This window comes from Nicotiana tabacum, chromosome 19 (assembly GCF_000715075.1).
Source record: "Nicotiana tabacum cultivar K326 chromosome 19, ASM71507v2, whole genome shotgun sequence".
NCBI classification, from domain to species: domain Eukaryota; kingdom Viridiplantae; phylum Streptophyta; class Magnoliopsida; order Solanales; family Solanaceae; genus Nicotiana; species Nicotiana tabacum.
The window spans coordinates 26,953,344-26,980,260 of record NC_134098.1 but is presented as its reverse complement, the minus strand read 5'-3'; the positions used below and the strand labels follow the sequence as shown (position 1 = coordinate 26,980,260).

Here is a 26,917-nt window from a genome sequence, read left to right as displayed (position 1 = left end):
TGGGTAAACCTCCATATCCTTACTTTTACTCAATTTTTAATGCATTAAGGGTTTTGACATGAGAGAAGAAGATGAAGAAAAGGATTGTGTTAATCAAGTAGTCAAACTGAACCCAAGGCTCCTTTGGAGGAGGAAGAGGAAGAGAGGAAATTTCTATGGAGGAAGAAGACAAGGAAGAGGCAGAGGATTTGGCTTCAAGCCAAGCAACCAAAATCAGAAATCATTTGGAGAGCTAACAATCAAACAATCAAATGGAACGACAATTACAAATCCCTTGCCAAATTTGTAGAAGGAAGAATCGTACAGCCATGTCATACTACTACAGATGGAATTACTCCTATTAAGCACAATAAAGCACCAACCACCACAACGATCAATGAAGGAGCAAATAGCAACTTGTATCACTATCAATTTCTCAGTGAGGAAATCTTGGACTTAATAGGGTTTTGAGTGATTAGTGGCATTCTTCCATGAAGATATCACTTGAATGATGGAGCTTTATGTTTGGTCTTCTCTTAGAAATGCTCTATGTTATCCTTAAACATAGGACTCGATTCGAGCCTCTTGGTATAAAGCCGCCTCTGTTAGAAAGCTCGTAGGATTTAGCAAAGTAAGCATGAGTATCTCTTTTTATCACAAAATGTGAATCCCTATGATGTGCACCCTCCTCATCCCTGTCAAATCGTTTTGTTAACTATATAGTTTTAGTTGTGTAACGAATGTTGCAAAAGAATAAATGGTACTACATAAAAAAAATTTATTTGAATTAATTAATAGAAGATCCAACTGTAAATTTATTTTTATCCAATTCATGTAAATATAATCTAGAATTTATTATGTCTTGTTTATAAAATAATGAAAAAATTTATAAAAACATGAAAAAATACTTTAACTAATAAGTAGAAAAAACTAGTTAAATACAAAATTGTTGTAACAAGTCATCCTCATAAAATATTCTCATGACAATAGGAGCAACAAAATAGTAGGTTTAAGGGGAAAATTTATATTTAATGAAATATATATTTATTTTTAAAAAAAACTTTTGAATGTTATTATAGCATGTAATTACGTGTTTTGTAAATTGGAGTGTACTAATCATCAGTTAACTATCTATCCCCACCCATCCCCACTAATAATCAAACACAAAGCTTGCAAGGTGGACAAAGGGGAAGACAATTAAAGAATTGGATATGAACACCCAACTCTCTGTTTCTTTCTTACGGAGACTTGAATTCAGATCACAGCAAAAACAAAAACAAAAAAAAAACACTAGAAGAAAATTGCTTTTCATTTGCTAAATTTTGGCAGACAAAATTTCCTAGCATATGAGTTGGTGGGAGGTAGCAAAACAGATAGTAAGAATTTTGAACAACGTAAGCACTTCAAGATGCAAATAAATGAGCCTTTAATACCATACTAAATGGGCATTAAATATTGTTATGCCCTTTTTTTTTTGATCAAGAAGATCATATCATTAAAAACACACACTTCAGCTGAATATTCCTAACTTGTTAACATCAATGAGTTTCATCTCTGCAGTCAATGCACACTAGTATAAGATTCTATAACAAATCAAGCCACCACTTGTCTCTACTATTACTCGACTCATATTTATGAGCAGCAGCAGATAAGATCTAGCTTTATGCCCTGCACCAACAAAGAACCAATTACTCTATGGCTAGTTATTATGGCTGGAAAAGAAAAGAACAAAAGAACATTTTAAAACAATTCAACTAAAGAAGGGAAATAAACGGAAAGGAGATTATTGGTTATTTTGATTTCCTTGTGAGCAATATCTGCAGTGTTGTAAACATAGGTTAAAAATAGCACACATACTTTTACGGACATACATGCAAGCTCAATATTATATCAAGTAACAACAGATCCTTTTATATCATACCTAAAGTTAGAGCTGAATCCGCATAGTTGATAGATGATAATCCATTTTACGGACTGCTTGCCTGAGAATTTTTAGGACTAAAAGATGGACTAAATGACCAACCAGTTGCACCTAAAAGAATTGATCTCCTAAATAGTTTGCTTGACATTGAATGTCTCGCTCTTGTTTGATATGTTCATTCAGTTCTAAGATAAGTATAACAAGTATACCAAGTGGAAACTAGCTAGGGTAGGTGCAATGAATAAAAGTCAACAAAATAAAAGACAACCAAAACGAGGATCAAGTGGTAGGTACAATGAATCATTCACAAATTGCAAAATAAATCTCAAGATAGGGTAAATTTCCTTATGAGTTGGTTTTAATATGACTCCCAGTCGGTATAGAGTATATTTCCCTCAATAAGGCTTCTAATAACAATGAAGACAACCTACTTCCCCCAAACAAACTACACCCCGGAAAATCATGTTACTAAGGTAATGATCGCTTAACCGCAAGGAAAGACCAACCTCCCCCCAAGGTATGAGAAATTGTAATAACCTGACCGGTCATTTTGAGTTCTAGCATTCCATTCTGTGATTTGAGACCTTGAGTAGCGTCATATAATGTATTATAACTTGCGAGTATGGTTAGTTTTGTTTTCCGAGAGGTTTGGGAGCGGTTTGGAAGAGTAATTCTTAATTTGGAAGCTTTAAGTTGAAAGAGTTGACCAAGATTTGACTTTTGAGTGAACGAGCTCGGATTGGTGATTTGAAGGTTCCAATAGGTTCCTATGATGATTTTGGTCTTATACATATATTTGGTTCGGGCCTCGGGTGGCTTGGAAATGATTCTTACGCTTCTAGTTGAAAGTTGGAATTTACGAACTTAAGAGAATTTCACAATTTGGATTGATCTTTGATTCTTGGTTTTGATGTTGTTATTCGTGTTTTGAGTACTTTGGACAAGTTCGTGGAAGGTATACAGATTAGTTAGTGAGATTGGACGGGGTCCCAATGGGCTCGGCTGAATTTCGGGGTGGTTTCGGATCATTTTGAGCCATTTTGGAATTGTTGGTTTCTAGTGTCAGTGAAGTGAATCATGATCGTAAGGCTTGTGCCATGATCTCGTAGAAGGAACTTGGCAGGCGAAGTTTTGTTCTTCGCGGTCGCGAGGAGGAGGACCGTGATCACAAAGTGTTGGCTGGTACAGCATCACGGTCACATGGGTTTTGTCCACGTTCGCGTAGAGGAGCTGGGCCGGGGGAGGTTAAGTGCACCATGGTCGCGAGGGTTTGACCGCAATCGTGTAGGGGGGCCTGGCTGATCATCGCGATCGCTTGAGGAGCATATGCGATCGCATAGAAGGAAATTTGGCCTAGATCAGTTTGTGCATCGCGATCGTATGAATAGCAGTCGTGATCGCGAAGAAGGAATTACTGTCAGGGGTATTTTATGTCCAGAATTTCGAAAATTGCTCATTTTTCACTATTTTAAGTTTTGGAGCACGAGAATATGCGATTTTTTGGATATGGATTTCACCCATATCTTGAGGGTAACTAATTTCTACTTGATTTTGATCATATATCTTGATTTTTCATGGATTTCTATACCTAAAACATAAAATTTCAAAGTGTAATTTTGGATTTTCTTTTCTACAACTTAAGAGAATTTTGAGGTTTTGATCATCGATTTGGACAATGGATTTGAAAAATAATCACATATTTGGACTCATGGGGTTATGGGTCATTGAGATTTGGTCTTGGTTTCGGGTTTTGACAATGTGGGTCCGTGTTGATTTTTGTTGACTTTTGGGGATTTTGATTGAAGCTTTATTGATAGGGATTGCTTCTTTTAGCATTATTTGACTTTCCTGAATGATATTTGGTTAGGTTTTGGGCAATTGGAGGTCAAGAACAAAGGAAAGATGTGATACGAGTTGAAGTCTAGCCCGGATAAGGTAAGTATCTTGCTAAGCCTCGATTGAGGGAATGATTTTCTAAAAATAGAATTATTTGCTACGTGTTATGTGTTTTTAGGGTGACATATATGCGAGGTTCTTTATGCCTAGATCGGATGTGTATTCTTCTTGACTTATGCTCTATTTGATTTTACGACTACGTGGGCATAGTCATTCATGCTAGAGATCATGTTTTAACTTATGAAATTTTATTTGAGCCCGATGGACTATTTTTGAGATTGTTGATATACTTGATATGCGTCATGGTCACACGTTATATTATAAACGTGCATCCATACTTGTTATTCTTGTGATATACCTTAACTGTTGTATGACGACTTGAGTTTCCATATTCATGTTAGAGATTATATTTAGGCTTTTGATCTTAATTGGACATAATGATTATTTGGAGGATGGATTATAGGTTGGGGCTGTAGTCATACGATACACATAGGCACACTTCATGCCTAGAGATCATCTCTTGTACTCATGCATACATTCCTGCATAGTTATTTCTCTGCACATGTGTATCGTACATGCTTATCTCCTATTCATATGTATACATCTCTATATGTGGTTCTCTCATATGAACTGAGATAATGGCATGTGAGTTGTCCGTGTAGTTGAGATGATTATGGCATGAGGTTTCTGACGTGCGATTATTTTAGTATTGATATTGAGTATGACACGTGAGTTGGCCGTGCAAATTGGTATATTTAAGGCACATGAGTTGTCTGTGCGAGTGATATTATTATTGGCATGTGAGTTGTCTATGTAGCACGTGAGTTGTCCGTGCAGCGCTTGGATATGGATTTGTCTCTCCGGAGCCAGGTGATCACCCATTGTACCTTGGGCCCTATGAGCACAATGTGTGTATTGGTATTGATTATGTGGAAAGGATTGAGTCTTCAGCATATATTGACATCCTACACTTGGGTAGAAACATTCATACATAAATTGACATATGTACATTCATGCATTTTTCATATGCATGGAACTTATTAGCGGATTGTTGAACACTTGGAGAGTGTCAGATTTGATGTATATATAGTCTTTATCATGCATTGACACGTAGACTCATGTTAGATCATATAAATGCTATCGAAAAATTTCTGAGAAAATGGATCTTTATCATGCATAGTCCCTTTGCGATCATGTAAAAGTACTTGAGTTAAGTTATTTAGTGTACATTTCCTTGATATGCAGATTTGGTGCATTTGTACATGCTTTGATCTGGTTACTTGAAAAGCATGCTTATTACTTTCTTCTTGAATTGTGCACCTTATTGCTGATATCCGATGTTATTTGGCTATTTCTTGGATATTTCTCTATTATTGTATACGCTTATGAGTTGCACAGGTTATATAAAGTGAGTATCTTTTGACTAAACCACGTCACTACTTCGTTGAAGTTAGTTTTGATACTTAAAGAGTACATAGGGTCGATTGTACTCATACTATACTTTTGCACCTTGCGTGCAGATTTTGGAGCTAAGCTGTTGTGGAAGACGAAGGCTAGCATTTAAGATGTACCAGCGTTCCAGTTGCAAGCTACTATTTTGTTCATGGTAGTTTGGGACTTGTATTTCTGTTTATCTATATTCCAAATGTAAGTTTCTTCATATTAGTTTTGTACTCCTATTCTTAGTCACTCATGACTTGTATTGTCAGTCCTTGGGATAGTTGTATTGATTTTCGCATTTTTATTCCATTATTTATTTGATGATTTCAGTTCAAGCTGTGAGATATGTTGGTAGGCTTACCTAGCGGGTTGAGTTAGGTGTCATCACGACTTGATGAGATTTGGGTCGTGACAGAAATAGTTATCAACATTTTCCAAACTTAAGCTCTTGGCACTGCTGCAATTGGTTTAGGCTTAGATGTGAGTCATGTGACTGATGTTAACTAATTTACAACAAGCCTTGATACGTTAAGACATGTGTGAGAATGCACGGGAGAAAATATTATTAATTAATTAAAGTGTTGTACAACGCCCTATTTATATACAGTGATTACATAATAATAGATATCTACTTTCCGATGTGGGACACTATACATGACTAACTACTTAACACTCCCCCTCAAGCCGGTGCATATAAATCATATGTACCGAGCATGTTACAAATGTAACTAATACAACAACCAGTAAGAAACTTAGTGAAAATATCTGCTAACTGATCATTCGACTTCACAAACTTTGTAACAATATCTCCTGAAAGTATCTTTTCTCTGACAAAGTGACAGTCGATCTCAATGTGTTTAGTCCTCTCATGGAACACTGGATTTGACGTAATATGAAGAGCAGCTTGATTATCACACACCAGTTCCATCTTGCTGATTTCTCCGAACTTCAACTCCTTGAGCAACTGCTTGACCCAAACTACCTCATACGTTGCCATAGTCATGGCCCGATATTCGGCTTCGGCGCTAGATCGAGCAACTACATTTTGTTTCTTGCTCTTCCAAGAGACCAAATTACCTCCTACTAGAACACAATATCCAGACGTAGAATGTCTATTAGAAGGTGATCCTTCCCAATCAGCATCTGTGTACCCAACAATCTGCTCAGGGTCTCGATCCTCGAATAGTAATCCTTTGCCTGGAGCTGGCTTTATATACCGAAGAATGCGAACAACTTAATCCAAGTGACTATCACATGAAGAATCCATAAACTGACTTACAACACTCACTGGAAAAGAAATGTCAGGTCTAGTCACTGTGAGGTAATTCAATTTGCCAATCAACCTCCTATATCTCGTAGGATCTCTAAGAGGCACTCCTCGTCCAGGCAGAAGCTTAGCATTCGGATCCATAAGAGTCTCAACAGGTCTGCAGCCCATCATTCCAGTCTTCTCAAGAATGTCTAAGGCATACTTCCGCTGTGAAATAACAATACCTGAGCTAGACCGAGCGACCTCAATACCTAGAAAATACTTCAATCTGCCCAGATCCTTAGTCTGGAAGTGCTGAAAGAGATGTTGCTTCAGATTAGTAATACCATCCTGATCATTGCCAGTAATAACAATATCATTAACATAAACTACCAGATAAATACACAGATTAGGAGCATAATGCCGATAAAACACAGAGTGATCAGCTTCACTACGAGTCATGCCGAACTCCTGAATAACTGTGTTGAACTTACCAAACCAAGCTCGAGGGGACTGTTTCAAACCATATAGTGACCTCCGCAATCGGCATACAAGACCATTAGACTCCCCCTGAGCAACAAAACCAGGTGGTTGCTCCATATAAACTTCTTCCTTAAGATCACCGTGGAGAAAAGCATTCTTAATGTCTAACTGATAAAGAGGCCAATGACGTACAGCAGCCATGGACAAAAAGAGACGAATAGATGCTACTTTAGCCACGAGAGAGAAAGTGTCACTATAATCAAGCCCAAAAATCTGAGTGTATCTTTTTGCAACAAGACGAGACTTAAGCCAATCAATCTGGCCATCCGGGCCGACTTTGACTGCATAAACCCAACGACAACCAACAGTAGACTTACCTGAAGGAAGAGGAACAAGCTCCCAAGTGCCACTCGCATGTAAAGCAGACATCTCGTCAATCATAGCCTATCGCCATCCTGGATGAGATAGTGCCTCACCGGTAGATTTAGGGATAGAAACAATAGACAAAAATGATATAAAAGCATAATGAGGTGATAACAGACAATGATAACTTAAACCGACATAATGGTGATTAGGATTAAGTGTGGATCGTACACCTTTGCGGAGTGCAATTGGTTGACTAAGAAGAGACAAGTCCAGAGTAGGTGCAGAATCTGATGCAGGACGTGAACGACGATGATAAGTCAAGAGTGGTGGAGCTACAGAAGGTTGAACTGGACTAGGTGGTGGAACTGGAGCTATAGGTGGTGGAGCTACAACTGGAGCTGTAGGTGGTGGAGCTGGAATTGTAGAGGAAGATAAATGGGAGATAGTGACTGAATCTCTAAAAGATAAAACTGGTAGCACCTCAGAAATATCTAAGTGATTACCTGGACCTGTAAAGTATGATTGGGTTTCAAAGAAGGTAACATCAGGCATCAGCGGACATAAGGTACCGCTGGAGGTCAGGAGAATAGCATCGATACCTCTTTTGCGTTCTCGAGTAACCCAAAAATACACACTTTAGAGAACGAGGAGCTAACTTATCTTTTCCTGGAGTAAGGTTATGAACAAAACACGTGCTTCTAAAGACTCGGGGTGGTAGAGAGAACAAAGGTAAGTGGGGAAACAGGACAGAGAATGGAACTTGATTCTGGATAGCAGAAGATGGCATACGATTAATAAGATAGCAAGATGTAAGAACTGCATCCCCCCAAAAACGCAACAGAACATGAGATTGTATGAGTAGGGTACGAGCAGTTTCAATAAGATGTCTATTCTTTCTTTCAGCTACCCCATTTTATTGAGATGTGTACGGACAAGATGTTTGATGAATAATCAATCCCATAAGAGTTCATAAACTGCTGAAATGGGGAAGACAAATACTCTAGGGCATTATCACTACGAAATGTGCAGATAGAAACCCCAAATTGATTTTAAATTTCAGCGTGGAACGTTTGAAAAATAGAAAACAACTCAGATCGATTTTTCATCAAAAATATCCAAGTGCACCTGGAATAATCATCAATGAAACTGACAAAGTAGCGGAATCCCAAGGTAGAACTGACCCGACTAGGACCCCAAACATCCGAATAGACTAAAGTAAAAGGTGACTCCGAGGGAAATGGGAGCGGGTATGCTTACCGAGCTGACATGACTCGCACTCTAGAGTGGACAAGTGAGATAAATCAGGTACCATTTTCTGAAGCTTTGACAAATTGGGATGTCCCAACCGTTTATGTAATAAATCTGGTGAATCGGTAACAGGACAAGTTGTTGAATGAAGACAAGATGTGAGTCCATATGATTTTGCAAGGATAAGGTAATAAAGTCCATCTGATTCACGCCTGGTACCAATGATCTACTCTGTACTGTGTTCCTGTATAAAAACAAGGTCATCAAGAAATAAAGCAGAGCATTTAAGTGATTTGGCTAAGAGACTAACGGCTATGAGATTAAAAGGACTACCGGAAACATAAAGAACTGAATCTAAAGGTAAGGAAGGAAGTGGACTTGCTTGACCTATTCCAGTTGCCATGGTTTGAGACCCGTTGGCCATTGTGACTGTTGGGAGAGATTGAGAACATGAAATAGTAGTGAAAAGAGATTTGTTACCAGAAATATGATCAGATAACCCAAGACTCAGAGGTTGAAGATTGGGAGACACAAGTCACGCTTCTATCTGTTTGAACAACGGAAGCTATCCCTGAAGATGTCTGTTTACATGCTTTGTACTGAAGGAACTCAATATAATCCGGTAAAGAAACCATCTGGATTGGATTCAATACATTGGATCCAACGGATTGTGAGTTAAAGGCTTCTGATATGAATGCCATTATAATATTGCGTCGGAAAAAACAAAAAAAATCTGGGAATTACTGTTCTCGCCGGAAACTCACTGTTCACTCCGGAAAAATTACTAGTCGCCGGAAAAATCTCAAAGCGCTCAAAATAAAAAGAAAACAGTATGGGCCTGGTCGGAATTACTAGGCGATAAGGCTGTCCTGAAGAAACTTTTCTAAAAAATGGCCGGAACACTGTTCATGTGCCGGCGCGTGGGTCTGACGTGCCACCGGCATCAAAAGCTCTGGAGGCGCGTGAGAGCGCGTGGAAGGGGTTCTGCCGGTGTGATTTTTTAGGGTTTGGTCGTCTGAGAAATCCGCACCTGCTGGCGGTGTTATTTTTCGTAAAAACCCTACCGGAGAAGGGATTTCGTAAAAAAACAGCCTGAAAGTCACCGGAAAAAAGGCACGCTGACTGTCCTAGACTCGCTGGTAACTGCACAGCGGGGATTTCTCATTAGTTGCTCTGATACCATGTGAGAATGCACGGGAGAAAATATTATTAATTAATTAAAGTGTTGTACAACGCCCTATTTATATACAGTGATTACATAATAATAGGTATCTACTTCCCGATGTGAGACACTATATACATGACTAACTACGTAACAACATGAACATGTGGACCAACCGAACTACTGATAGACCACGCATCATTGACATGGCATCTGGTGAGTCTGCCATTACTGAAGTGGGAAAAAAAGTCTCAAGCTTTCTCATCAACATCTATAGGCTGTCTAGTCAAGTGATCATGGACGCATTGACCCTTACAACATAATCCAACAGAAGAGCCCCGAGCTAAATAGTTAGAACCACCAACTAAAGTTTTCGAAGTAATCATGGGACTCGAGTGTCTGAATCCTGTGTTTTTTGGAACCGAAAACATCAAACCTTTAATCTATTGCGACAAAGAGTATTAAAAAGTCAAACCTCTTGTCCCATTACCCACCAAGGTCCAAAAACATCTTCCCACGTGAATGAGAAAGAAGTAAATACTTTCACATGATAACAGTTAAAGGGCCATGGTATTCAAATTTCCTAGAGGCTCACCCTTATAACAATAATCTGAATAATATTTCCATGACACTAACATTCTTGGAAACGTTTCTGCAAAATATGATTATTACCAACAAGGTACACATTGGTAATGCATATTGGATTAAACCAATTCACAGTTCAGGCGATCTGCATCTTCCAATAATGCATCCATAGTCCATAGACAAGATGCAAATCTATCTTCCCTAAAGGAAATAGCGAAAATAAGGCATGTGGAAATTTTGTCAGAGGAACCAGACCATAAAATTATTTAGAGCAATTAGCTAAGGCGCTAGAATGTAAATATTCAGTTAATGACAACTACATTTCCATGTCCTTAATTAACATATACACAAATATAAAATGAAAAAGTAACAAGGTGAAAAACACATACCTAAATCTAATACCGCAATTTCATCTTGTTGGAAGGAGTATGGCCTAGTCTTTTTCGTGCGGAGGAATGAGTTCATCTTCTCAACAGCAACAACTAAATCCTATATAAGTATTTCAGCACTTTAGTGAGAGGGTGGGAGCCATAGAACATGAATACAATAGAACAAGAAAGATAAAACAGCACAAGGAAAATTTAAAAAAAGGAAGAAAAGCATTACAACGATCCAAAAAGCAATTTTGCCGGTCAAGGCGAAAATAAGTATAGCTACTTACAAATAAGCATCTTCTACAAGGCTTAGAGCAGTAGAGTAATCGCTGAAAGTAGGGTTTCCCTTCTGTATGTCTAGAAAATGGAAGGGCATTACTCCAAATGGAGTATCATGGATTATCCTGAATTTCATAAAGAGTATAGTTCTAATAGCTAAGAAACACAGATGTAAATACAATGCAAGAAAAAAGTCTAATGGCAAGCAGTGACATTAGTATAAATACAGTATCTAATATTTAACTCAACTGGCCCATTACTTGACTCTACTCTAACATGCCCACACACAAATACACACGTGCACACATACAACATGAGAAAAAATGTAGGCTTGATGTGTTGGTGTAATTTATATTAAGCCTAGACCGCTTTGGAAACAAGAGGAGTTGAAAACTTGTGCTTACGCTAACAAGTGAATCATGCCTCAACTTCGAAGAAACACAGTACTTAATATAAAAAGAATTTGGTTAAAATTTTAAAACAAAACTGTAGATCTTGAAGCCTAGTTTCCTACGGTTCAAACGGTTAGTTATTTGGAGTCTCCTACGCAAAAGTAAGGCCATGTTACCAAAACTTCACAAGCTGACAAAATTCAGCATGATACACTAGGTTTGGGAAAATGTCATTTAGATCACAGGTTCATTTGAGATGTTCTTGTGAGAAATGAAACAAGGAAAAGGAGATTGATAGAAAAACACTTCTTGACTATTCTCCCAAGCTATTTGGTGTTAATCGAACATGCACTTATTCTAAACTAGGAAAGGAATCAAGGCTACATAATTACAAATACGCAATATCTCCCTTAATGATTTTAACTAATATACACAATATTCTTAAACTCCCCCTCAAGCTAGTGCATATAAGTCGTATGTACCAAACTTGTTATAAATGAAACTAAATTGAGTACCAATAAAGGACTTAGAGAAAATATCTGCAAGCTGATCATTTGACTCCACAAACTTTGTGACAATATCTCATGAGTATCTTTTTTTCAAGTGGACGCATGAAACGCCTGATTCGATGCAATATGAAGAGCATCTTGATCATCACACGCAAATTTCATCGCGTGTTTGAGTAATTGTTCGATCAAAACTAGTTCACAAGTTGCCAGAGCCATCACACGACTTACTGCTTCTACACTAGATCGACAACCACATTTTGTTTCTTACTTTTCATAAGACACTGAATTACCCCCAACGAGAATACAATATCTAGAGGTAGACCGTTCATCGGAACTTGTCTATCCAAATCTGCATATGTGTATTCGACAAACTGCTCATGGCCTCGATCCTCAAAAAGTAATCCTTTTTCCTATGGCTGATTTTACTTGTCGAAGAATGCGAACAACTGCATCCCAACGATTATCACATATAGAGTCCATAAACTAGCATAAAATATTCACTGGAAAAGCAATATCAGGCCGTATCACGGTGAGACAATACAACTTACCCACCAACCGTCTATGCTTCCAGGATCACTAAGGGGCTCCCTGAACCGGTAAACTTCGCATTCAAATCTATGTTAGTATTAATGGGTCTACCACCTGGCATTCATATTTCCTCAAAAATGTCTAAAGCATACTTTATGCTATGAGATGAGAATTCCTAATTTAGACTACCTCAATGCTTAGGAAATACTCCAATCTGTCTAGATCCTTAGTCCGGAAGTATTCAAAAAGATGCTGCTATAGTTTAGTTATACCATCTTGACCATTGTCCGTGATAACTATATCATCAATATAAACTACAAATAATAAACGAATCTGGAGCAATAAGTCGACACAATATAGAATGATCAGGCTCACTATTGAGTCAGACCAAACTTCTGAATAATTGTGCTGAACTTACCAAACAATGCTCGAGGAGACTGTTTCAAACCATATAAGGACTAACGCAATCAACACACAAGACTACTAGACTCCCGCTGAGCAACAAAATCATGTGGTTGCTCCATATACACTTCATCCTCAAAATCACCATGGAGAAAAGTATTATGTGTCCAACTGATAAAGAACCCAATGGCAAACAGCAAGCATGGATAGAAAAAGGCGAACATATGCAATTTTATCCACGGGAGAGAATGTATCTGTGAGAAGGCACGGGAGAAAATATGTTATTAATATTGGATGAACAATACAATACAAGAGGTCCTTATTTATAGCTATAATATACAAGGACATACTACTCCTCTACCAATGTGGGACAATACTACACTATATACATGCTGTAAACTAACACTCCCCCTCAAGCCGGTGCATACAAATCACATGTACCGAGCTTGTTACATATATAACCAATACAAGGACCAGTGAGAGACTTGGTGAAAATATCTGCAAGTTAATCATTCGACCTCACAAACTTTGTAGCAATCTCTTCTGAAAGTATCTTTTCTCTGACGAAGTGACAATCAATCTCAATGTGTTTAGTTCTCTCATGGAACACCGGATTTGATGCAATATGAAGGGCAGCTTGATTATCGCACACAAGTTTCATCCGACTGATTTCACCAAATTTCAACTCCTTGAGCAATTTTTTGGTCCAGACTAGCTCACATGTTGCCATAGCCATTGCTCGATATTCTGCTTTTGCACTAGACCGAGCAACTACATTTTGTTTCTTACTCTTCCAGGACACCATATTTCCTCCTACTAAAACACAATATCCAGACGTAGAACGTCTATCAGAAGGTGATCCTGCCCAATCAGCATCTGAGTATCCAATGATCTGCTCATGACCTCGATCCTCAAAGAGTAACCCTTTGCCTGGAGCCGATTTTATATATCGAATAATGCTGACAACTGCATCCCAATGACTATCACAGGGAAAATTCATAAACTGACTTACAACACTGACAGAATAAGAAATGTCGGGTCTAGTCACTGTGAGATAATTTAATTTTCCAACCAGCCGCCTATAGCTTGCAGGATCGCTAAGCGGATAAGTCAGGTGCAGGACGAGAACCAGTTGGGCCTGATGGAGGACGCAAACGACGATAATAAGTCAAGAGTGGTGTTCCTGTGGCTGGGGAACTAGGGGGAACAACACTAGACTCCTCAACGGTTGGTATGGATGAAACCTCTATGGTCGAAAGTGGAGGAAGAGCTATAGGAAACTCCTCAAAGGTCGGTATAGGTAAGACCTCAGATATATCATGGTGGTCAGCATAAGTAAAGAAAGGTTTAGGCTCAAAAAATGTGACGTCAGCTGACATAAGGTACCTACGAAGATCTGGAGAATAACAACGATATCCCTTCTGAACACGAGAATAACCAAGGAAGACACACTTGAGAGCACGAGGAGCTAACTTATCTTTCCCAGGGGCTAAGTTATGAACAAAACACGTGCTCCCAAAACACGAGGTGGAAGAGAATATAAGGGTGACTGGGGAAACAATACTGAATGCGGAATCTGATTCTTGATGGGAGATGAAGGCATCCGATTAATCAAATAACAAGCTGTGAGAACTGCATCGCCCCAAAAACGCAACGGAACACGAGATTCAATGAGAAGTGTGCGAGCAGTCTCAATAAGGTGCCTATTCTTTCTCTCAGCAACCTCATTTTGCTGAGGGGTATAAGGACAAGATGTCTGATGAATAATTCCTTGAAAAGTCATAAACTGCTGAAATTGAGAAGATAAATATTCTAAGGCATTATCACTGCGAAAAATGTGAATAGAAACACCAAATTGGTTTTTGGTTTTTGATTTCAGCACAGAAACTCTGGAATATAAAAAATAACTCAGAACGATCTTTCATTAAGAAAAGCCAAGTACATCTTGAATAATCATCAATGAAACTAACAAAATAACGAAATCCCAAGGATGAACTGACTCTACTAGGACCCCATATATCAGAATGAACTAAGGAGAAGACAGACTCTGCATGACTCTCAACACTACGTGAAAAGGAGGCTCGGGTATGTTTCCCAAGTTGACACGACTCACAATCTAATGTAGACAAACTAGATAAACTAGGCACCATCTTCTGAAGTTTGGATAAACTCGGATGTCCTAAACGTCTGTGGATTAGATCTGGAGGATCTGTAACTAGACATGTTGTGGAAGGATTGCGTGAGTTAAGGTAGTAAAAGCCTTCTGATTCACGTCCTGTATCAATTGTCTGTCCCGTACTGCGGTCCTGCATAATAAAAGAATCGTCAATAAAATATATACCACAATGGAGGGCACGAGTCAAACGACTAACAGATGCAAGACTAAAATGACAGCCAGGGACATAAAGAACAGAATCTAGGGTGATAGAAGACAAGGGATTAGCTTGTCCAACTCCTTTTGCCTTAGTTTGACATCTATTGGCTAAAGTAACAGTGGGAATAGACTGTGAATATATAATATTTGACAAAAGTGATATATTACCAGAGATGTGATCAGAAGCGCCTGAGTCCATGACCCATGGGCCAAGAAAGCTAGACTGGGAAACACAAGCAAAAGAATTACCAGTAACAGGAGTATCAGTCTGAGCAACTGAGGCTACTTGTGGAGATGTCTGCTTACTTGCTCGATACTGAAGGAGCTCATTATATTCTTCTTTAGATAAAGAAAATCCCTGGTTACCTGGAGTCTCGGTCTGAGCAATGTAAGCATTTTTGGGTGGACGACTATGTAAGGAATAGCACATTTCACGAGTGTGTCCAAGTTTGTGATAATAAGAACACTTGGATCTAGATCTTCCAAAACGACCTCCTCCTCGTCTATGCTCCATAGTTTGAGATGCCCGAACATTCATTGTCTGGAATGCAAGAACAGAGGAATCAAGTAACTGTGATGAGATCACTGGTGGACTTGGTGCTGCAGCAAGGCGGAGTAATCGAGAGAATAATTCACCAACTGTCGGGACAATCGGACTAGCCAAAATCTGGTCGCGTACTGAATCAAGATCATTAGGAAGTCCAGTGAGGGTAAGAACGAGAAACATTTTCTGTCGTTGCTCTTGTTGTTTTTCCACACTAGCAGAAACTGGCATCAACTTCTCAAATTCCTCCATAACTGTCTGTACTTGACCCAAGTAAGTAGACATATCCAATTCCTGCTTCTTTAAGTTTGTCATCCGCGATATCACATCATAGAAGCGAGATATGTCATTAGTGTATAAGGTGCGTGCCTTTGCCCAAACCAAATAACATGTCTGGAATGGACGAAACAAGGGCATCAACTTGGAATCAATAGATCGCCACAAGATGCTACATAACTGAGCATCGATTTTTGCCCAAAGTGCTATTGCCTTTTGATCTTCATCGCTAGACTGTTTGATTAGATGATCTTGAACACCTTGACCTCTACACCACAACTCGACAGATGAAACCCAAGCTAAATAGTTTGAACCTCCCATTAAAGGTTCCGAGGTAATAATAGCACTAGAACTTCCAGAACTCATGTTTCTAGACCCAAAAGCATCAAATCCCAAAGACATTGTTGCAAATTATTACCAAATAAGAGAAAGAATCAACTGTAATCCACTGAAACAGTGTATGGAAAAACAGACACAGAATACTGAAATACTGTAGCTGCCGGAATCTACTGTAGTTGTCGGAATAGTACTGTAGCTGTTGGAAAAAACTCAAAGTTGTCAGAATGAAATGAAAACAGTAGGGGTAGGATCGGAATTACCAGGCGACCCAACTGTTCTGAAGGAAGATTTTCAAAAAATGGCCAGAAGTGGTCGTACGCGCCGGCGCGTGAGCTCATGTGCGTGAACTTCTGGTGGCGCGTGAGGAGGCTGTTGCCGGAGCTTTTCACTGGGGTTTGGTCGCCGGACAGTGACGACTCTTGTGGTAGTGTTGGATTTTGCACAACACTGACAGAAATGAAGCAGATAGAAAACAGCCTTAAAAAAAGTACCGATTTCCCTTTCCCGGAATCGCTGGAATTTATGCACAGGGATAAATCTCTCACAATTGCTCTGATACCATGTGAGAAGGCACGGGAGAAAATATGTTATTAATATTGGATGAACAATACAATACAAGAGGTCCTTATTTATAGCTATACTATACAAGGACATACTACTCCTCTACCAATGTGGGACAATACTACACTATATACATACTGTAAACTAACAGTATGATTGAGATATCTGAAAAAATTTAGTGTAACCCTTGGCACTAGACATGTCTTAAGTCAATTAGTTGTACCATCAAAGCCAACTTTGACCGCATATAATCACTGACAACCAATAGTAGATTTACTTGGAGGAGTACCACTACGGTGTAAAATAGACATCTCCTCAATCATAGCATATCAGCATCCTGGATGAGAGAGGGATTCACATGTAGCTTAGGGTACAAACAGAAGACAAGGATGATACAAAGCCATAATGATGAGATGATATATGATGATCACTCAAGAAGACATAATTGGGATTAATTAAGTGGAGCAAATATCTTCTTAAGGGCAATAGGAGGACTAGGGAGATAAATCCACAACATGAAGGGATGTGATGCAGGGCATGTCATCTTTTGGACACGATATGCAGTGATTGCGACGATAATAAGTCAACTGAGGTGGAGCTAGAGAAATTGTAGGAGATGTTAGAGGAGAATGATTGTTGTGAGAGCAGAAGGAAGTGTGCATATAGAGACTTCAAAAAAAGGTTTGTGTAAGGCATGAGAGATGTCAAGATAGTCAGAAAAAGATGTGAATTAAGGTTAAGTCTGAGAAAAGGTGATCTCAACTGACATAAGGTAATAACACAAGCCAGTTGAACTGCAGCGGCATGTCGATATCCCTTCTGAATCTGAGAATAACCATGAAACACATATTTGAGAGCAAGGAGTTAATTTGTCTTTCCAAGGGATTAAGTTATGAACAAAACATGTGATGTGAATGTGGGAATAAAACTTATCTCTCCAAGGGATTAAGTTGAACAAAACACGTGTTGTGAATGTGGGAATAAAACTATGTATTTTGGATAACAGAGGAAGGCATACAATTAACCAATTAGAAGATGTGAGAACCGTAGACATGTCTCCCACGTTATATGTGGATGTAGCAATATAATTTCATAGTCATTCTTTCACCACGATGGACTTGTGGCAGTTTTCTAAAGAACGAGATCTTTATGTAAGAATCTAATTCTTCGAGGAAGTAAGATCTGGATTAAATACATAATATATTTTTTTTCACTTTGTTGTTTAGGATAAGATTGAAAATTTTGACTCGCAAAAATGGACCCAGAGAAATCAAAAACTGGGGAGGTACTTACTGGATTTTTTTGATGTCTGAAACTGCTAAGGTGGCACTCTAACAGGATAAATGACATGTCAAATTACGTGGTTTATGTGCTGACTGGATAACATCTAGGACAATAAGCACAGCCACGTGGACTTAGCTGACTGGACTGACACGCTGGAAGCTGAGAGGAGTATTTACATCGCATTGGCATGGACTGACAAATGCCATGTGTTGCTGACATTCCATACATATGGCACCAATTGGGACGGGTTTGGCACGTGTCCATGTGACTTTACACTCTAGCGAGTGGCTGAGACTGTGGCGGCACTTGCAGGCGCATCCTATGGTACAATAGTGTACGGTTTGGATCAGTGCCAAGACCAAACACCTAATATGGTTGATTGAAGATTTGGTAACGTGACTAACACAAAGTTCAAGGTAGTGAATGAACCACTTCATAAAATTTTCTAAAAAGTATTATGTTGACTAAGTCGACCTAGACTCTGATATTTTCCCTCCTTAGCTTTGATACTCTGTGAAATAAAGAGATAAGTAGATAACTATTTTTCTTGATTATAGAAAAACTCAACACATGGTGTCTCGTTATATAGAAGTTGCTAACCTATTCTAATGAGGTCAATTCTAATTTACAAGGTTCTATTACTACAAAATAATCTCCCAGTTAAAACAAAATGTCTAGAATATTTTTGACACGATTCGGTACAATAGATCTGGCATACTCTTTATAAGTTTCATTCACATTCCACTTTTTTGTGCTCCATGGCGGGAAAACAAGAAGAGAGAAAGAAGTTGGGAAAGCGGAAAAAAAGAAAAAGGAAAAGGAAAGAGAAGATAAAAGGTGGTACCTTTTTCTTCTCTTGATATTTTATCAAGCTTCGTCAATTTGAAAGGAAAAACAAATCATGAACTTTAGCATATAAAACGTAGATCTAGTGTGTATTCTCACTGTTCAAAGGTTATGTGCCACAACCTAAGACTGAAGGAAAAACAATAACTAAGCCTCAACCCCAACCCCGAACAATTTGGGGTCAGTTATATGAATCCACACTGACCATGTTACTCCTAAGACTGAAGGAAGTACCCGCATTTTACCTATCTGTAGAAGAAGAAGCACTTTGCCTAAGTGTCATAGTTACTTTTTGTATAACATCCAAATCTGATGCCACCTTTTAGATAGTTGTCCTACATAAATCACTTGAGGTTCAAATCAATTAAGGTAACACTTGATGGAAGTAAACATTGTTTTGAAGTTGTTATACTTTAGCTTTTAATAATTGACATTCCTTTAGATGCCTCAGCAACTTCTCTTATAAAGATCTTAAAGCACAAGGTCATGCCACCTTCCAAAGCTACTAAGATAATACTTGCGTACTTCTTCTTTTTAGTTGCTAGACAAACTTTTTACGCATATTTTCCATATTCCAATGTAGGTCATGTTGAAATTTTATCTAACTAGTAAAATCCTCATGCGTGAATATTTGCATCAGAGCATATTCCTTAGTCTGCTCAGTGTCTACTTTAAAATACCTTTTGTCTTTAGGATAAGACTATCAAGAAAATGAGATCACCAATAGCGAAACCTCACCTGCCATGAAGCTAAACTCTTCAAATGTTTGGGGAGGTTTTCATAGTCATCTTCTGACACAGTTATCAACGACTGAATATCTTCAGATGACTTTAATTCATCATTCATTTTCCCTGTGTTCAGAAAGGCAAGAAACACATCTTAGACACCATGTTGTACTAAGCCTACCAAGGCAATGGTGTGGAGGGCCAAGTTTTGTACCATCACTACTGTCCTGCTTCTTCTCAGTTGATAGATATAATCCCTCTTTCTCATATATAGTGTTAGCTGCAAATCAGAATACAGAAGAGACAAAGGAAAATATCTCAAGTTAGAACATATCATACATGAAAACTAGAGCAAAGCCATCTAGAAACTTTCCTCCTCCAAACAAAATCTAAAGCATAGTTTGAAAGAAAATGGGAAATAATTTTTACTCATATGTCGATATACATCCTTATGATGCCCATTGGGAATGAACATCACATATGTAATATAAATCTACAAGTGAAGAATCTAATGCAATTCACACCTCAAAAAAAAATTCTTAATATTCCATCCAGATATGGAAACTTGGTTTCTAGTATGAAACCCACCTTCAGATGCTATGGTAGCTAGGCAAACATCAGAAAGACCAAGGTTCTGCAAATTCAGAGAATCATCCAGCCTAAAAATGTTAAGTAGCACAGACAATAATCTCCTTTCTTCAAAACAATCGTTCAAAATTCAATTATATGCAAGTTGATGGTGCTGAATTTCTTCTTTGTTCATCAGATTATTTTGTTTTTTTTTTCAGGAGAGATGAAAACAAGTGAAAACCCCTGATTTTCTGGGAGAAGAAAGACATGTCGAGCATGGAGCTTCACTGAATTCACCAAGTGCAAGAATATCCATTACTGTGATTCTGCTAAAAGACGAAAAGTTTACGAGGATTCAAGTAGAAGACTTGTGCTTAATTAAATGAGATAAAACAATCATAAAGGATACAAAGGATCATCTTCAATTTTCTTCAAGTCTAAGCTGCGGTCAGGTGATAAATCTTCCCAAACTTGTGCATCTTCTTCTTCTCCTTCACTGTCTTCATCAATAAGATCGACTTGTGCAGCAAAGAAAATAGCAAACCAGCCAATAAGTAATTACTAAACAAAATAAAATGATTAATCATTCAAAGTTAAGGCAGAATGTTAAAAGAGAACCAGAACTCCTCATATTCCCCAGTATGGCAATCTTACATGTTACAACATACAAAATACATTGGTGATAAAGTAAAAGGTACAAAATACACAATGCTAATACTAGCTCCAGTGGGCGTTCCCTATTTAAAATTTTGAAAATTTCTGTAACAAAGAATTTAGAGCTTTTTCCCTTGGACTTCTGCGGACTCGGTACTGGTTTTTTGACCATAGGGTTATTTGTCACATCACACATTTACATATAATTGTTTTGAAGATTTCATAAGAGGTCCCAATCTGGCACAATTTATGTGCGCAATCAAAAAGGTAGACAATAATACACCACCTCTACCAAAAACCACAAGTCAAACGCATCTGTGATCACAACAGAAGGTACATAACAATAATACTAGCTCTAATGAGCATTCCCCGATTTAAAAATATTTTAAAACTTCATGTGAAACTTAGCAGGAAATTCAATACGGGTACGTGACACTCAAAAGACCGACAATCACTCGAAATCAGTGTGTACACTTGGCTGATGAAATGATACAATGAAAAGAAAAGATTCACATAGGTAATACCATCCACTTGGGATTAATGTTTAGTTATTATTGTTACACTTATAGTAGGTCTGGTGTTAATCAGATAAGCGTGAAATTGACAAAATCTCTAGGTTTAGGGTCCCCAATTTGCCAGGACAAATTCTTGGAGTTTAAGTTTTTTGAGCTGATGGTTTAAAAATATTTACACAGTTAGGTCACTTACATGATAAAAATTAATTGGTAACCTGATAACAATGAGAACCAACTTGTTAAAACAGGTTAAACTAGAGTAATACTGTAATAGTGTCAAAAAAATTACAATGTCAGTTTATTTAACTTAACTCCAATTTTTTATAACCAAAGGAGAATTTTGATGATTTAGACTTGAATGGAATAGAATTATCACTAAAGAATCATATAGCGGACGACAACATTGACTAATTGATAGACTGAATTTACTTACCAGAAGAAATATAACCAAGATTATGGAGACGGTCCTGGAGGGAAAGAAGATGAGTTTGGTTCATTTTGAATACTTCATTGCAATGGCCGAGTAGCTCCTCAAACGACACCGTTTCACAAGACATGGACTCCAGCACGTTGAGGTCACCGCTCAGTGACGATACTCTCTGGTTCAGGCTTTGCACAAAGGTCGTCGATGCAGAATCTGTATACAAACATTATTTTTCAATAATATTAAAGAAAAAAAAGGAAAAACTTTATTAGGAAAGTTAATTATACCAAGAGGAATGGGACGACGATCAAGGGACTCTTTGAGAGCGTGGCAGCTGTTTTGGAGATTGTTACAGAAAATGGCTAGGGTTTTGCAGAATTTGCCTATAGACTCGTCCATTCTAAGCTTGAGGAAAAGGAGAAGAAGCTATTGCCTATTGGGTTCTAGTTCTACGCGGGAGTGAAGATTTTTCGGATTTGGAGAAAAGGGGCAGGGAAACAAACAAAGGATGGAAATCATTTTGAACGAGGAAATTTACCTTTTAGTTCCTAAAATAGTAATATATTTTCATTTTGGTCCTTGTAATATGTGGCTAAGCACATTTAGCCTTTAATTGATTGCAATTTGCACTTTTGATCCTTTTTCTCGTGTATCTTCACAAAATTAACAACTTATTAGTTCTGTAATGTTAAATTTGTATTGTTATTCCATATTTGAAGATAATATGATTCTAAAAAATAATCTAAATATCACATATTTCATACATAAATGGACCTATATTTTAATTATTCTATGTTAAATAAGTTAATTAAGTATTACAAGGACTAAACTCATAATTTACCAATAACTAAAGAATTCAAAGTGCAATTATTCCTTTTGAAAATAAGATCTCTCATCCTTAATAGAACAAAAATATTTATAAATATAGTTTAAATATGAATTGACACAGTATTGTTTTTCATTGAAAACTTAGACAAATAACTATGTAGAGTAAAAGATTCTTTTACGACATTCGAATATTTGTATGTAACTCGTGTATGACAACCCCAATGCTATATTAAAATCATATAAATTTAAAGCTTTTCTGTTTCTCAATATAAATCGGGTAAAGAACATATCATCCTCACACTTGGGCCTTTTTTAAAATTAAGATTATTAAGACGTCGAAATGTATATCTGAATATTAAGATTGAGACGTTTGAATCTGAATACACCTCTGAAGATCAAGATGTATTTTAAGATGTGAAAATTAAAAAATTTAAGACTCTTTGATTTTTCAACATCTAAATATATAAAATTATCTTTATTTTAAAATTAATAAATATAAAATTTAAATAACATACTACTTAATCTAATAATATATCAACAAAAAATTTGTTAAAAATAATGGAGTAGTTGGTGGTTATGGTAATGAATGATAATGGTTTGGATGTCGATTGGGGGATCATTGTTGGTGGTGATTGTGGGTAGTAGCTAGTGGTGGTGGCTGACAATAATGGTTTTAACTGTGGTGGTAATTGTTGGTAGATGTTAATGGTTATGGTGGATGATAGTAATAGCTAACGGTGATGGTGAATGATAGTCGTGGTTGGCATTATATAGTAGTGGTTGGTGGTGGTTTGGCGTTATATAGTGGTAGTTGATGGTGGTGATCGTTGATAGTAATTGGTGGTTGAGTGATAATGGTGATTAGTGATGATGATTAAAATGGTGGCTAGTGGCGGTGCATGTTGGCTGTGGTGATTGGCGGTGATTAGGGGTGATAGTTATTGTGATTGTCGATGGTGGTTGTTGACAATGGTGTAATAGTGGCAATTGCGGTGAAAGTAAATGATAGTATCTTAATAATATTAATACTTTATTATAGGTCTTAATCGCTCAGATCTATTCAAACCCATTTGTGAAATAAGAAAAACATACGCACTTAACGATTGAGATATGATGACTAAGATTTAGACCAAAAAAATAAATATATTTAATGACTAAAATCTAAATAATTAAAATTTAAAAATTTATTAAGTGCAAACAAATAAATCTTGAATGAATTATCGAATCTCAAATTTTACCCAAACATAAATAATATGCTTATTATGGAGTTCAAACCCAAAAATGGCTATTTATATGGGGTGGGATGGATGGTCATTGAATTTCAGTAATTTATTATTAAAATAACAATAAGCACATATGGTAAAGTCAATATAGAAGTTAATGCTACAATAATGTATGTTGTTACAGCAACAATAAATAATACTATGGTAAAGTCAATATGGAAGGTAACAATATAATGATATATGTTGTTGAAATTCAAACGATAAATTTATTTATGATAACACTATTTTTTGTCATTTAAAATCCTTTTTAAATTCCTCCATACCCCTTTTTTCTTGAAAAAAAACTAGTTTTTTCACCCCCCCCCCCCCGCGCAAACCCTTATTACTTTTGGAGCACCACTAAATATTTTGCAAATAATAGATAGTACTTATAATTGGTGAACTTGTCGATATGTCAATAGTCTTTTGACAACTGATCATGTAATGTTAAGCCTTTTTATTGTGAAGTCCTCAAAAATCGCCAAAAGATATTGGCTCCAAAACATGGAAGAAATATTTTGACGAAGAAGACGTTGATAACTTTTTGACCCAAAAACGTAAATTTTTGTTCAAATAATTAATTTCAGTTAAATATAGATTAATCTTAGTTAAGAATAATATCCATATATCTTGTAAATAAGAGAAGGTAGTTGAATGGCGTTTATGAGTACAATAATGATTCTATGTAATAAATGTCTTTTACTATCAAGAACATCAACAGTATGTATGATATTCAATAAATGATAATATAATTGCACTCATGTAATTAAGAGGAATAATTTAATCAGCAAGAGGTGGAACAAAAAGAACCTTCCACCTCACAATGATTGAACGATAGATCCTCAAACGATTGAGAATTCCTCGGATCTGACAAGAATCTTAATAAAAAGTAAAGTCTAGTATTGAGTGAAGAATGAATCTTTTTCAAAATGTTAGTTCTTACAATTGAGTCTCACGCGCCTCAGTTCTCTCTCTTTTTTCTATTTATATTAGGCATATCCCTATTAAACCCTAATAGTACATGTAGAGAGAATATCCATAAAAATATTCTCTTTAACACCCTATTTCAAAAACTAGCCGTTGCAGCTTCATCGACGATGCTCGACCTCGACCATGATTGGCACGTTGACCACGACTCATGTCGACTCTTCGCCTATGAGTTTTACTGCTTCCTGATCCATCTCGACTAATGGCAGCTCAAGAACTTTTTCCTTAGTATTATCTTATTTCAAATATTCTAGAGCGGATTTTGACCCATACAATTAGTCCCTCCGCTCATTGAGGCCGGCCTCAGGCGGGCTTGATGAGCGGATTATGTTCATTGCAGTTGGAACGTTTGTACGAGCTGATTGAGTCGCGATGATTGAGGCAAACTGGCAACGCGTTTGTTCGTGAGCCGCAAATTTTGGGGCTATGCTGTCCATGAATCCAAATGACGTCACGACCTTACGCGTCATCATGATGCATATTCCCGATGCGTCGCTTCATTTTGTGTGGGACTCCTGATTGGTCCTGCCACTTCGATTCCGATGCCAGGCAATGATGAGGCAATTTTTTGGTTCTGACACCTGAATTTCTATAAATAGGGACGTGAGGATGCAATCTCGAATTTTACAGACTTCCTGCATTGAAACCATATATCCTCTTCTTCTTTTTCCATTGTTGCGCATCTTTCCCCTTCACTCCCGTGATCTTTATAGTTTTTAATCCTCTATTGTTTACTACCTTCCCTTAATTCGCCGAAAACATGTCTAATGTACCTTCTGAGTCCAGCGAGGGGAGCGACGCGATCCCATTAGTGATGGTGTTTCCCCCTCATGCGGAGGACGCTTCTGCGGCCACCTAGGACGGAAGCTTCCCAACAGTGGAGGAGATAGTTCCCCGTAATCCTGATATCAGGTCTGACTTCTCGAAACTACTTGAAGCCGCCCCCGAAACTTTTAAATCGGCGATGACGGAGGCTGATTTGATGGATCTTAAGGCAAAATACGGTCTCCCTAACCATGTCGAGATGATCCCTGCCGGGTGGGATGCGGTGCAGGTACACCGCCCTGGGTACTGCGCCTTCTACGCCTACCCATTCCACGTCGGTTACACTCCTCCTCTTCTTCCGTTGGCGGAGGAGTTTTGTCTCTATTACAGTGTTTTCCCGGCTCAGCTTGCGTCGTATATTTACAAACTCTTGAGGATGCTCACCAAGTTTGCGGAGCTGGCCCGGGTCGAATTCTCACTCCGACATTTGACACACCTATTCGCTCCCAGCTTTTACAGGGGGACGTTGTTGAATATCCGCCACCAAGGAGGCAAGTGCTTGGTGATGAAGATGGATAATAAGGCTAACCGCCAATCCTAGCTCAACTTCTTCTTTTTCAGAACTGAGGACGTGGTGGCCAATGTCGAGGGTTTTCCTGAGGTTTGGAATTGTACTCATAAGTACACGACTTCCTCGTTTGTAAGTATCTAATTCCTCGTCGTGCTTGGTTGTGGTTCTAACCTTCCATTCTTTTTGTGTAGCTATGTGTTTGCCTCCTCCCTTGGTCGACGATATTTCTGACTGGGTAGGACGGTTTCTTCCTCACATCACGGGGATACGTGAGTGGCCGGGCTTCGTCAAAAGGTTTGGCCCCCATCCTCCCCCGACTGGCAAGTTATCTTTATTATTAGCTTCTTGGCTATTTTCTGTTTTGGGTTCTCTTTGGCTGATATTCACTCTCTTCTACATTTTCCTTAACTTCAGCCAGGAGGTCTTAGACGTGATCGAGATCTCCCACCCCCGCATTCAGAAAGAGGAAGAACGTCAAGGACTCTACTTTCGCTCCTTCCTCTGCGGTATCATCTTTGGCCCGTGCCCCGGTCCCTCCTTCGATCGTTGTTGCCACTGCTCGTGCCTCGGCTCCTCCTG

At 38.0% G+C, this 26,917-nt stretch overlaps 1 protein-coding gene across 2 annotated transcripts; it reads right to left on the bottom strand.

Annotated features, from left to right (window-relative positions):
- Positions 1-1,388: 1,388 nt before the first annotated feature.
- Positions 1,389-22,440, bottom strand: LOC107790201 (uncharacterized). Of its 2 annotated transcripts, none has more exons than XM_075239780.1 (8): positions 22,213-22,439; positions 21,935-22,138; positions 20,742-20,850; positions 20,351-20,421; positions 19,977-20,042; positions 19,776-19,888; positions 10,719-10,818; positions 1,389-1,647 (listed from the first exon to the last, which is right to left on the bottom strand). In XM_075239780.1, the coding sequence occupies exons 1-8, from the start codon at positions 22,322-22,324 to the stop codon at positions 1,550-1,552; spliced, it is 873 nt and encodes a 290-aa protein (XP_075095881.1). In that variant the 5' UTR covers positions 22,325-22,439; the 3' UTR covers positions 1,389-1,549. The 2 variants fall into 2 exon arrangements, 1 of the variants encoding a protein (XP_075095881.1); XR_012703231.1 differs by lacking the exon at positions 1,389-1,647 and adding an exon at positions 10,991-11,107 and having other exon boundaries at positions 22,213-22,440.
- Positions 22,441-26,917: the final 4,477 nt, after the last annotated feature.